The sequence below is a fragment of the Mustela erminea genome, chromosome 12, assembly GCF_009829155.1.
Source record: "Mustela erminea isolate mMusErm1 chromosome 12, mMusErm1.Pri, whole genome shotgun sequence".
Taxonomy (NCBI): domain Eukaryota; kingdom Metazoa; phylum Chordata; class Mammalia; order Carnivora; family Mustelidae; genus Mustela; species Mustela erminea.
Genome location: NC_045625.1, coordinates 79688677 through 79704091, shown reverse-complemented (window position 1 = coordinate 79704091; position 15415 = coordinate 79688677). Strand labels below are relative to the sequence as shown.

Sequence of the window (15415 nt, the reverse complement as noted above, 5' to 3'; positions counted from 1 at the left end):
TCACCTAGTCTATCCCTTCAAAAGTCAGAGGTGGTATCCAAAGGGTATCCTTGGGAGGGGGTTTTTGTCTCCACGTAACTTGCATTGGCTTCTCTTGACCACCACAGAGATAAAATTACATTCTGAGGTAAAATATATGCTTACTGTCAAAGAGCTTTTAAAAAAAATGCGCTAGACCTTCCTTTCAACCCCTGAAGCCCTCTCAAATAGAAAGTCTGAAACCACCATTGCGTTCTCTCTCTCAAGGGAGGCAAGAAGGAAACCACCCTCAGAAACACTTTAAAAACAAAGCTGATGGAAAGGGTGGGGTTTGTTTTTGAAAAAGGCAAAACTAGGAAATCTTCTGAAAACAATTATTTGAAGTACATGAATTGGGTTCTGGGCCAAGTTGTTAGCATCATCTTTGTGATGGTCAGTCATCTTCAAGGTAATGGGCCACATCAGAGACAACAGGTGTCATCATTAAAGTAATTTTCCTTAGGTAAGAAAGAGCATAGTATAGCAAAATGGTAATAGTAGGTTGACAATAAATCCAACCTCTTTACGTTGGACCCCTTCTCTGAGGGTGAGCTAATAGCCCAGGGGGATAATTCAACAGTAAAGCAGATTACATTATTTTTTAGAGAACCTCCATGGTGGGGTAGCATTCAGAATCTGGTAGTGAGTCTCTGGTGCACACGTGTTAGAAATGGACCTGCCGGATGCAATCTGTTTCACCAGATGGCCCTTGAAGTGATTTTTCTTTTCCAAGTTTTCATGTGACAGTGGCTTCTGGGACCACGTGAAGTATCACCTGGTTTTTTAAAAGTCAAGGCCATTTAGTGGTATAAATGAGATCCTATATTAAAAAAATAAAACCCAACAAAACTTAATGTCAGATTTTATGACTATCGTCTTAACTTACTGAGAGATTTATTTCTAAGCAAAGGAGCAACGTTGTTCTAATGCCACCGATCGAAGATTTAACAAGCTGTCTGAGTGTGGAAGAAGAACCAACGCTGCCTGTGTTCCAGGCACTGCCTGTACATTAATCATTTAATTTCCACTGTAACCTGAAAGGGTTGGCCTCATCAATCCCATTATTGATACGACAAGGAAGACCTACCCCCAAATCAAGTGCCTAATAAGTCCGTTCAAACCCATGTCCTATTTCTCATCTCTCATCCCCTCTAAGTCTTTGAAGCACCAAACACTGAGTGTGGGATGAATGGAAAATTACAGAATATACAGAAGATCTCGAAGTCACTGGGCAGGGATGGTCTATTCCCATGGTCGGCACATTTTTTTCTTAAAGGGCCAAATCCTAAATCTATTAGGTTGGATGGGTCAAACGACGAAATTGGGGTATTATGTAAGTACTTAACATAACCATGGAAAAGTGTAAAAACCATTCTTAGTTCATAGGCCATGCAGAACAGGCTGGGAGTCATTTCTGCCCCAAAGACTACAGTTTGCCAAGCCTTGGTACAGATTGTGTAGTGAAAAGCTGGCAGGATATGAGGTCAAATAGATGTCCTGCAAGGCTGATTATAGTTCTGAGGTTCTGATTTAAAACCCAATTTCAGTTTATTGCTGACTTGATTTTTCAAATCCTGAGATCTCATCTTCCAGTTCCTGGGGCTCATGCAATTGGCTTGGCTCTTTATTACCTTTAATTAGAGAATGTTACACATTATACGCATTTTGAATTTCCCCAATGGATCATATTACATCAGCTTGGATGGTTTTTGGGTAAATGAGTAGATTTCAGGTTACTTCTCTGTAGCCAGGTTCATTCCTTTGGAGACTAGAGAATTCTAGAACTACAAGTGACTTGTGAGGTCTTTGGGTTTATCCTCCAAATCCAGGTACTTTTTCTACAAACATCCATGTAACACACACACACACATTTATTGAGCACCTACTTCATGCCAAATAGTATACCAAACGCTTTCATGTACATAATTGCATTCAAACTCCCATCACTCATATAAGAGATAAACAAACCCAGCTAAACCATATCAATAATTGTGTTGCTAGCACCAGATGGCTCATAAAGGATATAATCTGGCATGGTTGGGGAGTAGAGGAAATGTGTTTAGTATCTAGCTATTTGCAACAAAGAGCAATGCCAGTTACCTTTTTTTTTTTTTTAAACTGCATTTTGTTTGTTTGTTTTGCTTTAAATGAAGATGAACATATTTATTTTTATACAAATGTTTGGCTGGAATTTGCTCTTTCTAGAAATGTAAATGTCAACTACAAGTTAGGAATATTCCTTTATAAAACATTTTTTTTTTTTCGAAGAAGGGAGAAATGCAAACAATACATCCTGTGGAAATAAAAAAACCCATGTTAGTGAACTATGATGAGGAGGATTATATTCTTTGCTATAAAAGCCAAAGGAGGAAATTTAAAGCAGAAAGTCAGTTTTTTTATTCTACACATTCCCTATGCTTCAGGAGATTAATGTCAACTTGAAGTGTTATTTTCAATTATGATTTCAACGGATACTAGTACATTTCCAAGAAGAAGCTACAGTTAGACGGCGGGGTATGGTAGACAGAATGCGGGCTGTGGAAGACGACCCCCTTGGCTCCCATCTTCCCAGGTCACCCCTAGTAATCATGTCCCAAATGTACTTCTTTTCTCTGTGTACTTCAGTCTTTCATCTGTACAATAAAAGATTAGAGTAGAACATATCTTAAAGTCCATTCCAGTGCCCCAGTGTTCTATGATTTAGTGGATGTAAATTTAAGAAGACTCAAACTAAAAAATAACCATAAATCTTATTATTTTAAAAATGTAGCTTGACCATCTATTACCTCAATGCTACTGCAAAGGGCCAGAAGGCAGCAAATCTGGATCTAAAAAAGAAGATGAAACAGGTAGGATATAATTTATTTCATTAACATATTATCTTTATTAACGGCAAGTAGTAGGAAATACCAGGAAAGCTCATGTTCTTCTTTTCCTTTTTGTATTGTATAGCAAGCTTTGGAGAACAAATTGCGCAACAAGAAAATGGCAGCTGCCCGAGCAGGTTGGAGGAATGTTGATGATTGCAATTTCCCCCCTACAGAAAAATGCTCTTCCCCTCTCCGCCCCCAAATGGGGCATTTGATGCATGTGGTGTTATGGCCGTGAGTGAGTCTGTTCACCATTTGAGACCCTCTTAGCCCTCATATCTAGGAGGCTTGGTTGTTTTCCAGCAGGGGAAAGGCAAGAGCAAGGAAAATTCAGACGTGTAAACTTGGCAGTAGTAATGGAAAGGTGACTTTGTAAATTGACAGAAGATGAAGATGACATCCATATAGTCATAATCAAATAGCAGACACAAGGGACACCTGGATGGCTTAATCAGCTAAGTGTCTACCTTCTGCCTAGGTCATAATCTCATGGTCTTGGGATCAGGGCCCGTGTTGGGATCCCTGCTACGCAGGGAGTCTGCTTCTCCCTTTGTCCTTCCCCTCTACCCGACTCATGCTTTCTCTCTTAAATAAATAAATAAAAATAAAATCTTTTATATATAAAAAAAGAGACACAAATGCAGAGTCTCTCCTTCTCAGTGGGACCCTTTTTATACGTAGATGGATACCCAGGGAAGATACTATTAGGCTCTTCTGAACCCACCACTGTTGATTTCCTGGAGACTTTTCTAAATCATTAATCTCTTTTTTTGGTAACCTCCTTAATTTAAAAACACTCCAGTAAGGTATACGCCTATTTGCCAAGATCCCCTATACGCTCTGCATTCCTCATGGAAAAGTGATGTCTAAGAAGTTTAGAGAAAATTTTTTCAAATTTTCCCCTCATTCTTAACTTTAAAACTTTTACCATTACCAGGACTTTCCCCCTATGTAAGTAATAGAACCCAACCCAAATGGATTTAAGTAAGAAAATAAATAAGTAAATTCATTAGTCCACACAAATGAATCACAGAGTGGTATGTATGGCTTCAGGCCACGTTTTTCCCCAAGTTAATTTATTTATTTATTTATTTATTTATTTATTTAAGATTCTACCCATCCATTTGACAGACAGAGATCACAAGCAGGCAGAGAGGCAGGCAGAGAGAGAGGAAGGGAAGCAGGCTCCCCGCCAAGCAGAGAGCCTGACGTGGGGCTCGATCCCAGGACCCTGGGATCATGACCGGAGCCGAAGGCAGAGGCTTCAACCCACTGAGCCACCCAGGCGCCCCTTTCCCCAAGTTTAGAAGGGAGCAGAGCTGAGCCCCATTTCTCTGTAGTTCTTTCAATGCTCCTCCTTCCATATTGGCTGACCTTTATGGCAACCGGAGCAGATGTAACAATTTCCAGTGCTCTGTCCTTGTATTACACTTGTCTTAGATTTATTTATTTTTTCTCATTACTAAGCTATTTGTGTCTTTAATTGCATTTGATTTTTCCAGCTTCAACAAATGAAATTATAATACATATTTAAGCATACGACGTGCATTTTGATACGCATATCCTTTATGAAAGGACTCCCACCACTGAGTTCATTAATACATCACATATTTACCTTTTTCTTTTTGGTGAAAAGACTTAAGTTCTACTCTCTTAGCCAATTTCAGTTATATAATGTGGTATCATCAACTATAGTTCAGTGTTACACATAATAGTCTCAGACCTTATTCATCCTACGACTGAAAATTTGTACCCTTCTACAGTCTCTCCCTATCCCCCCCACCCCCAAGCTCCTGGTTACCACCATGCTACTCTTCTGTGTTCATCAGTTTGACTTTTTTTTCTTTTTTTTCAGATTTCACATATAAGTGAGAGCACACAGTGTTTGTCTTCCTCTGTCTAGCTTATTTTACTTTCCACATTGTTGTAAATGGCAGGATTTCCTTTTTTATAAGGCTGAATATTATTATATTATTATGATATTATACGCATCTATCCCATTTTCTTTCTCCATTTCTCCGTAGATGGACTCTTATGTCGTTTTTATCCTCCCGTGCCGCAGTGAGCGTGGGAACACAAATTAATGATTTCATTTCCCCTGGATATATATCCCAGAAGTAGGATGCTGGCTCATAGGATAGTTCTATTTTTAATTTCTTGAGGAACTTTCATACTGTTTTCCATACTGGCTATGTCACTTTACCTTCCCACCAACAGCGCACGGTGGTTCCCTTTTCTCCACATCCTTGTCAGCATTGATTGTCTCTTGCCTTTTTGATAATAGACATCCTGGCGTGAGGTGCTATCTCATTGTGGTTTGGTTTGCATTTTCCCGATAGTGATCTCGAGCACCTTTTCATGTACAAATATTGACTGCGTGTATGTCTTCTTTGAATTAATGCTTATTCAAGTCCTTTTCCCATTTTAAATTAGGTTATTTGGTTTTTATGTTGTTGAGTTGTTTCATTTCCTTGTCTGTTTTGGATATTAACCCCTTATCAGATTGCAGATATTCTCCCACATTCCATAGCTTGCTTATTCATTTTATTGATGATTCCCTCTGCTGTGCAGAAGCTTTTTATTTTTATTTTATTTTTTTTTATTTTTTTTTTGTGCAGAAGCTTTTTAGTTTAATGTTTACTTTTGCTGCTTTTGTTTTTTGTGTCAAATACAAAAATCATTGCCAAGACCAAGGGCAAGGAGATTTTTTCCCCTAGGTTTTCTACTAGAGGTTTTATGGTTTAAGGTCTTACATTTTGTGTTGATTTTTGTGTATAAGGGTTCAGTTTCATTCTTTTTTATGCAGATATCCAGTTCTCCCAGCACTATTTATTGAAGAGAATATCCATTCTTCATTGTGTATTTTTAGTACTTGCCAAAAACTAAGTGGCCGTGTGTGTGTGTTTATTCCCCGTTTCTCTGTTCCGTTTTAGTGATCTTACTGTCTGTTTTGATGCCAACACCATACTGTTTAATTACTGTAGCTTTGCAATATAGTTTGAGATCAGGAAGTGTGAGGTCTCCAGCTTTGTTGTCTCTCAAGATTGTTCGGCTATTTGGGATATTTCTGCGGTTCCATCAAATATAAGGATTGTTTTTTCTATTTCTTTGAAAATGCCATTGGAATTTTGATAAGGATTGCATTGAATCTGTAGATTGCTTTGGGTGGTATGTGCATTTTCACGGTATTAGTTCTTCTAATCCATTAACATGAGTGATCTCTCCATTTATAAGTGTCTTCTTTAATCATTACATAATAGCGTAATTATTATGTAATGAAGTATTACTTAATATATTATGTCATTGCATAATAATGTAATCATTACATAATAAATGATATGTGTCTCATGTTACCATTTTTGGCTTAAAATGTATTTTGTCTGAAATAAATGTAGCTATACCTGCTTCTGGTTTCCATTTGCATGGAATATATTTTTCCATCCCTTTACTCTTGGTTTCTGTGTGTCCTTAAAGCCGAAGTGAGCCCCTTGGGCATCTTAGAGTTGGAAGCAAATATGTTACACATGTCCTCTCTGCTCTTGTATTTCCTCCAGATTGTGACTATAACTTAACATGACCAAATGAGTGTTTAGAGTAGTGAGGGAAAAGTTCTGACTTTTAAGATCTGAATTCTAGGTAAAGCTTACTGTTACCTTTGTTGTTTTAAATAATGATATAATCCTATTGCATGCTATTTATTTGATATTTTCCCATAATTTGTACTTAAAAATGTGTACAACCTTTGTAAAGGAAGAGACTATCTTATTCATAGTTGCTTTCTCAGAATTTACCATCATTCGATTAAACACCGACTAAATTCCTACTGGCTGATGAGGAATTCTTTTACTGGAAAAATTTTTAAAGGGTACATTTGTATATTAATTATATAAATAGTACTGGATAGATTTTATAAAAAGAGCAGAACTCTCATTTTCACTATCCTGAAAATAAGAAATATGGAAATATTTTGAATATAAAAATACTAAATATTACAGCAGTGTGGGGCACATTTGGAAGATATGGGTTTCAGATCACCTCTTTCAGAACATTAAGCACAGTGAAAGCTCAACTGTCATTTGCTTCTTCATCTTTTCTCTCTCTCTTTCCCTCTCTTGAACAGCTGCGGCTGCTGGTGGCCAGTAACTTTCATAGACACGCTGGGACCCAGAAGTACTCCTCACCTTGCTGTTTAAAACCAATGACTCACATAAAAGTCAAGATGACAAGCATCGTGAAGTTGCTGTTCCCTTGTTCTAACCCTCATGGATTGTCAAGGTCATGCCGGTCAGTCAAGGCCTTGTCAGTCCTAGTTCAGCAGGGACAACCTCCACCTTGTTCCAAATGAAGGGATTTGCTCCTGCACCCGCACTTTCTCCCCTGATTTCCCTGACATCACTTCCAGCAAACTGATTTAAGAGTGAATGTGATTCAGCAAAACAGGTTACTGGTTTACCATTTGGGTTAATTAAAAATACTTCGCTCATATGGACTTCTGTGTTATAGACTCCTTCTGCCTTAGTATTCTTTGCCTTGGAACAGAGATATTTCACCTTTTTTTTTTTCCTTCAGAGTTCAGAAATATTTTTATAAAGTATTCATTGTAATTATTCACTAACTCACAGTTTAAAACCAACATCTTGTTTTCCATTTTTTTTTTTCCTGTCTCTCCCTCCAGGGCTCCCTCAGCTTCACACTCAAGACTCTTTATTTGCTGGTGGGTTCAGTATAAAAAGGAATGGGCTTTTTAAAAGAAAAAGCCTAAGGGAAATAGAGGTCTAAGTAGCACAGGGTTGAAGTGTACCTACCTCTTTGTGAGTTTTGATTTTTTTTAAGACAGTTGTACACGATTGCAACTTCTTCACAGCCTGATCGCGACCTCCAATGATCACATCACCTGAGTTTAGATTCTAATATTCCACGATGTGTCTTTGCTTTTTTGTTAAGGTTGGGAAAACGTATACTTTTATGGGGGGGGAGGGCTCAGTTTATGGATGTGTTTAAGCGTTAGTATTTATTCAAAGTTTGAATTGACTTTGAAGAGGCCAAGTGCCCTCAGCTGGACTTGTTGTGTGACTTCAGTTACATCTAGTCACCCACAGCGTCCTTTTCCAGAGCTAAGCCAATTTGCCTGCCATTTCCTGCAATTGACTTGCTGGGTTTTGTTTCCATGTCTTTGAGTTTTTCCTTCTTCACTCTGGATCTGGCTGTGAAATGATCTCCTGTTCCTCTGCCAACCCATTTGCTCATCACTTGCCATGATACAAATTCAAGAGGTTCTTCCTTTGGTCCAGTTTTCCAGATTGGCCTCCATTCCCAAATGTATCTCTCCTCAGTAGGTTTCCTTGGGCCCTCATGTCTTTAATTCAGAATCTATGATTTATACAGACTTTCCTCTGATTTTTAACAGTTCTTACTGTTTCCTATAATGCATGGATCATCTTTCCTCTCCAGATTGGAAGCTCCCTATGAGCAGGGATCATGCCTTTTAACTCCTTTGTATGCCTAGTAAGTATAGTGCTATATTCACAGGTAGGCACTGAGTAAATGCTTGTTAATTAAATTGAATCAATTTAACTTACAGCAGCTGCACTGTGAAACAAGAACTTCCGTTACCTGCATGAAAAATGTTACTCTGATGTCATAAATGGAATCACCTATTGCCCTGCGGGTTTATCATCTCATTTGATTCTAATGCAGATGAGTAAATAAAGCAAAAGCTTATTTATACGTGGATTGTTTTTGTACTGTATAGTAATAAGATTAGAGAATTGGTTTATATGTGTGGCCAAGTATACAATGTGGGTGACGCTCCCTTGTTCTTGATCGACTTCATAACAAAGATGATGAGAGATGACAAATCGTCCCCCAAGGACTTCATCTCCTAAAGGTAATTTCCTTTTTTTTTTCAGTCTAGTTACCATCTGTCACCATACACAGTTATTACCAATATTATTGACTACACTCCCTGTACTGTGCATTGCGTCTCCATGGCTTATTTTATAATTGAGTTTATACCTCTTGAAGCAATTGTACTTTTGGAAAAATGCTCATGGTATAAGAATTCAGGCATGATATTCTAAGTTTCAGCCTTTCTAAAAATTAAGTTGGATTTTTATGGCACCTAAATACCCACCTGATTTAAGTTAAGCATTTTTAGAAACTTTAACCCTTTTAGTCTCCAGAGAGCTGCCCAAAATGTTTCCCCAGTACCACCTGAACAAGCATCTGAACAAGTGAAGGCCACTTCCACCATTGTCTGAGGACGAGTCTGAGAATAGCCTTGTACCGGGAAGGTTCTGATCGCTATGATCTAGTTCTGTTTCATTATTTCTAAATATAATGATCAAGGCCATAGGAAGAATTTTAGAAGGTAAATGAACAAACCAACCAGCTAGACTGAACCTTTCATTTTTTTCTGAGGGAAATAAAAAATAAATTCTGGAAAATATATGTGGAAACTAAATTTATTTCTCTGAAGAGCTTTTCAATTTGAAAACTGAAAAACTGCGTTTTGACACATGGTTTGAATCATTTCCTTTGGCTTCTGAGAGGAAGCACACAGTTTAAACCATATCAAGGGGTTCATATTAACAATACTTTGACCTGAACTATGTTTTCTTATCCTGATGGATCCCTACCTGTACCAGAGCCATGCTGGCCAGGTTGGGAAATATATTTTGGTGACCCAAATATTATCCTATGGCGAAATGTAGTTCCGCTAGTTGCCACAGGGGGCAGCCTTTGCTATTGTCACTCCTCAGTGGATGAGTTAAGAAGAGGTTTGGGATCCATTTCCCTGCCTCACACTTCAGTACTGGAGCCCTGCCTTAACCTAGTTGACTCTACTGGAACTTGCAATGTTTCACTTTGATTTACCAATCCTTTCCTCAGGGAATATGAGTAGATTGTAGGGAAGTAGGCTTGTAATGCATGCAGGGACCACACTGGGGTAGTAGTACACCTTCCTACCTCTGATAATCATTTATCAAACACTGTGTGTCACATGTTCGTCAAACATAATGTCTCCCAAGTATCACCTGCTCTACTTTCTCCCACTGTTTCCTACCACCTGACAAACTGATCTTCTTGGTTTCCAGAATCTTCTAGAATGATACTACACCTTATGAAGCCATTTTAAGATTGAGGAAAATCAATGTTAGCTTTCCCTGTCAGGCAAGACTGTCCCTTTCTTCACCATGACAGAGGTATTACAGTACATGGTCAGAAACTGGAAAAGAGTTTTACTATTTTTTTATTCTCTATCGAGTGCAATGCCAAGCAACATTCAGATGTTATCCTCACCTTTCCCAGACTTCCAAAGCTAGGATTTTTTGATGAGTAAATAACCCTGGGCTTCAGTATTGGCATCACATGCTTAGTAAATTGAATGTAAACAAAGAAGTTTAGCCTGCAGTGGAACACCGAGTTCTTTGGGGGGGGTGGGGGGTGCCAGTGAGATGGGAATGTGATGACTTTTATTTCCTCACTTAAGTCAAACATATAATACCGAGTTATAACTTTTTTTTTTTTTTTTTTTTGCCTTGTTTGGTGTATGAGGATAAAAGCAATTTGTTGAAAAATATATCCCAAAAGAATAAGTAAGCAGGCTTCAAAATCAAGAGCCTTAAGAATGGGATTGGCAGCGCTCAGCTCTCAATGCAGGTAGGTACTTGATTTTTTGGAAGATAGACATTGAAACTTAAGAATTTTTTTTTTTTTAAATGAACTATAGTCATGGCCTCTTTCTGTCTTTACATCCTGAGAGAAGGAAGTACCAAAATGTGATGGTGACAGGAGTTCTCAAGCCCCGTTATGAGATTTATTTTCCTCAGAGTTCTCTGGTAATGGATTGCCTTGACACTTGGCCTTGGATGGTCCTGCAGCCTTTTCCAGGATGGATCGTGGTGAGTTAATAACTATGAATAATAGAAAAATATATATGATAAATACTTGACCTCTTTTGAGAACTTAGATATTATATAACACCCAACTTTTTCATACATACCAAGAAATTTTCATATAAATCCTTGTGGTTATTTAAAACCTCATAATAGGAGTGCCTGTGTGGCTCAGTCAGTTTAGTGTCTTACTCTTGATTTTGCCTCAGGTCATGATCTTAAGGTCCTGGGATCCAGCCCCATGTCTGATCTGTGCTCAGCAGGGACACTGCTTGAGGCTTCTCTCTCTCCCTCTCCTTCTGTCCCTCCGGCAACTGGCACACAAGCTCTCTCTCAAATAAATAAATCTTTAAAAAAATAATAAAAACTTATAATAATAGAGGTACATGTTCATTACAACAAATTTAAAAATTTTGCATAGAATAAAAAAAGTAAAAAAAACCAAACAAACCCCAATTCCCATAATTCTACCATCCAGGAAAACCGCTGTTAGTGTTTGGATGCAGTTTTTTTTTTTTCCTTCAAATTCACACATATATACCCAGACTCCATAAAATATTTTGGATCATAAGATATATTTAGTTTTATCTTACTTACTTATTTAATATTTTCCCATGTCATAAAATTACCTCAAGACAATTTTTAATGACTATAAAATATGCCACGTAACTTTAAGGAAATTGTTCAAAACCTCATGTTTCTCATCTCTGAAAATGGGAAGAGTAAGAGTCCTACCCCATAAAATTTCTATTCAGGATTAAAAGAGAAAATCTGCATAGAACACAGCACCGTGCCTGATGTGTGTTTAGTGCTCAGCAATAGCTATGGTTGCCATCCTTGTTTTTAGGGAGTTCTAAATAATTGTAGTTATGGTGTAATTAATTTATCTGCTTGACCATACATATAAGCTCTGTGAAGTAATCGAGAACACTATTGAAATGAGAAATTATCAAAGCCTGATCATAATTTTTATGGCATACTGAAAATATGGTGAGCCCCAATATCTAAATTTAAGTAAAAACAAGATTAGCCTATAAAACTAAACTTACACATATGCTGCTGAGGTCAGACGCTCCTTTCTAAAAAAAAAAAAAAAATTTCCTGCTTTGTTGGTTCTCTAAACACCTGCTTACTTGCTTTATCTTATAATCCGGCCATGGAATTAGCTATCTGATGTGCTTATAAATTTGAGTATAAGGTCCTACAGGTATGGTTAGCATTTTGCAGGGATTATATAAATAAGGACCGTGAGTCAGCAGGAACAGAGAGTGTGACTGAGTTGAGTGTTAAAATCCTAAAATGCTTTTTTTTTTTCTTTTAAGATCAGACTTTTTTCCTATGGGAGTATATAGCACAGTTTTGATATAGAGGTAAATGGAAGAAATGGCTTCAGCACACGTATTGAGAAATCAGTCTATATATTAAGGCAGGTCAAACAGAATGACATTAATTAAGAAAATTTTTTGTGAATGTGGTCTTGTTATGCTTGGTGTGAAGATACCTCTGAAAAAGATAATAGATAAATAGTTCCGAAGGGCAAGGTGCTTAGGCCAAGGGCCTCAGAACTGACATTCTTCTGGTGGAATTCAAAGTTGCACAAGTGTCTATGGCATGACCCTCAGCAGGAGAAAATCAGCCTGCTGCAGAAGGAACCATTGGCTAGATCTACAACCGATCTCAGTGGGATACAGAATGAGTTGATTCCATGGGAAATGTTTGTCCCTGGTGAAGTAATAGATGAGACCCAGTGGACATACTCAGCCTTTATATCATGGAAAAGGCTCCATATGTGTCAGCTCAACAGATCACTAGATTAACCATGGGGGCTGAGTGTGGCGTGGCGGTTGAGGGGGTGGTCAAAGAGCACTGTCTAGGGAGTCTAAGGTTTGAGCTCCAGTTCTGTTCCTGGACTAAAAGCATTATTCACTGGCCATGTGATTTTCTGGTTATCATTACTAGCTTTTTGACCCAGGCTGACTGCTTACCCTCACTAGGCTTCCTTTATGTCATCTTTAAAATGGATTATAATCGGCTCTGTTCAGATTCCTGTCGGAATCGCATGTGATGATGCTGCTGATGATAACTGGCCTGCAGCATTTAGCAGGTAGCGCACCGGTCAGTGTGCAGTTAACAGCTAGATCAATATTACCCCTGATTCTCCTTTTCTGGTCCATCAGATATTTTCACTTGAAAATGTTAGGAATATTTTTAAAAATTAGGATGATTTGAATTGAGCTAATTCAGAAAATGATTCCCTCTTAAACCACTTGCAAAACAGGTTTTACTCAGTTGGAAAAACCCAGTCTTTCACAGACCCAATAAAAACAACCGTTTGGCAGGGAGGGGGCACCTGGCTGGCTCAGTCCATAGATACGCCACTCAGTCTCAGGGTCGTGAGTTCGAGCTCCATGTTGGGCATTGAAGTTATTTACAACAAATACATCAACCAACCAACCAAACAAACAAACAAAAAAACCCTGCTCGGATTATTTTGGCACCACGTTCTTAGTATTTTTGAGGAGGGTGTGTTTTAGTAGCCGAGTGGCTTAGTAAATATCACATAAGCAGCATTAAGTGAATAAACATGTGTGTGACTGAGTCGTAGGGCCCCAGTGCTCTAGTCCTGTCTCTACTACTGATGAACTGTTTGACTTGTTAGGAATGGGGCAGCCTCTTTCAATCTCACTGGCAAGATAAGGATTTGCACAGCGCGGTGTCTCTGATGCCTTCCTATTCTCCAAACCAGAGCTGCCCCCAATCAGGTAGACACCAGTCATATGGGATGACTGAGCCCTTGCAACATAGCTGGAAATTGAGATGTGCTATAAACATCAACTTCTCCCTGATTTGGAAGACTGTGTGAAAAAGCTACTGCAAAATATCTCATTAATATCTTTTTCATTTTGATTGAGTGTGGGAAAGATATTATTTTGCAGATTTGTGGCTAAGTGAACTAAATTACTAAAGTTCTTTTTGCTTGTTTTTTTTTCCCTTTAACATGGCTACTACGGAATTTTAAACGACAGGTGGCTTCCATGTGTGGCTGCATTCCCTTTCCATTCGATAGTGAGTGCCACTCTAAAAACTCTTGATGAAGTAAGTTTTTGTGACGGTTTCAATTAAATTGTACACAGAGCTGGGTTTCAGCTATGCTGGGAGATTCATGGTAAACTGCGGGAGCTGGCCTCTCCACCCATCTGATTTCAGCAGTTGATTTGCATTGGGGGGTGGGAGTTGCTGCCTTTGAGGAAGTGGGGAAAGAAATACAAATGGATTAGATTAGAGTCCAGTGGAGACGGAGGGAAACTGCAGACTGAATCTGATGGAGTAAGCTGGTAGGGGGAGGCCTCCAGGACAGTGGGGTACCTGTGATGCTCTGCTGGTGGCCACAGGGTCAAGCCCAACATGTAGAAGGGAAGAGAGACAATTCTGCTCCCCTGTGAATGGGGCACGCCCCCACCGTGGCACTACCATCAGTCGGCAGCCCAATACAGCAGACCATTGGAGATGACCCACTTGAAAGCGTTCTGGTGTCCGCATGATGGACATCTATGACAGGCACTTCTCTGATACTGGTTTGAGGGACTGGAGGAGCAAAATAAGAGTCAGAGCAAGCTTCATGGTGAATGAGCCTGAGAGGTGAATTCATAAACTGTGGATCAACAAACATAAACAGGTGGTCCTTTGCAGAGTACTAATGTTTATGTACCAAGACATGGATGCAATGCATGTGGGATCTTAACATCAGTAAATACCTCCTTTGGACCTAAGGCTGGTAAGGTCCAGAGAAGGGATTTTAGCTAAGCAGCGGTAAGTTTCTTGGGGTGCCTGACTGGTTCAGTCAGAAGAGCATGTGACTCTTGATCTTGGAGTTGTGAGTTCAAGCCCCATGTTGGGTGTAGAGATTACTAAAGTAAAATGGGATAGGAATAGAATAGAATAGAATAAAAATCAGTTTCTTGAAGGCAATGACATGCCAGGTCAGAGTGGTGTCTTGCCCAGGTTGTCTGGGGGCATAGAGGGGCCAGTGAAGAGAGAGGAAGGAACTGTTGATAGGCATATACTTTGACACTTTTGTATTACCTTTTCTAATGCTTTATTACTAGGGGAATATAAATTGGGATCACAGAGCTTCCTTTTTTGGGACACAGGGATAATATTCTTGAGGCAATGATGGGATTGAATATTAACTCATACCATTTCCTAAGCCTATGAATTAAAAAAAACTCCAATTATTACTTTGTAATAGCGTTTGTGGTTCATTTTTCTTAAACATTTGTCACATGGCTATTGATTGCCTTCTTGTTGTTAATATGCGTGCTGATCTGTGGTGAACTATGAAAAATTAATAAAAGAGATCTGGCCCTAGGAATGAAGATATTTCCTTCCCAACCTTTAGAGCTAAAAATTATGGAAAATGAATGTCACAAATCTGTGATTCACAAATGATACCAGTTATTCCTAGATGAATCCAGTGAATTCTTTTTGGCTTTGGCATTCATTGGGTTCATGGCCAGGGTCACTCTGACTGCTAAGAAGTGTTTCCTTCTGCTAGTGCACAACCCAGCAAAGTGAATTGTTACCTCCTTGATTGTGAGTGATTGCTCTTTGTCTTCCTTAATAGCATCA

The 15415-nt window shown here is 38.8% G+C and overlaps 1 protein-coding gene and 1 long non-coding RNA gene across 2 annotated transcripts in view; both read left to right on the top strand.

The window, feature by feature from the left end:
• Positions 1–7120, top strand: part of TMC1 (transmembrane channel like 1) — a 382443-nt gene extending 375323 nt beyond the window's left edge. The window contains exons 24-26 of the mRNA XM_032306873.1: positions 2789–2867; positions 2971–3022; positions 7009–7120. Of these exons, the coding sequence (XP_032162764.1) occupies positions 2789–2867; positions 2971–3022; positions 7009–7031 (154 nt within the window). The 3' untranslated portion in view covers positions 7032–7120. The remainder of the gene's footprint in view (positions 1–2788; positions 2868–2970; positions 3023–7008) is intronic.
• Positions 7121–9894: 2774 nt separating this feature from the next.
• LOC116570161 lies at positions 9895–14640 on the top strand. The gene is made up of 3 exons (XR_004277299.1): positions 9895–10792; positions 12781–12901; positions 13813–14640. It is a non-coding gene; the product is annotated as an uncharacterized LOC116570161 (long non-coding RNA).
• Positions 14641–15415: the final 775 nt, after the last annotated feature.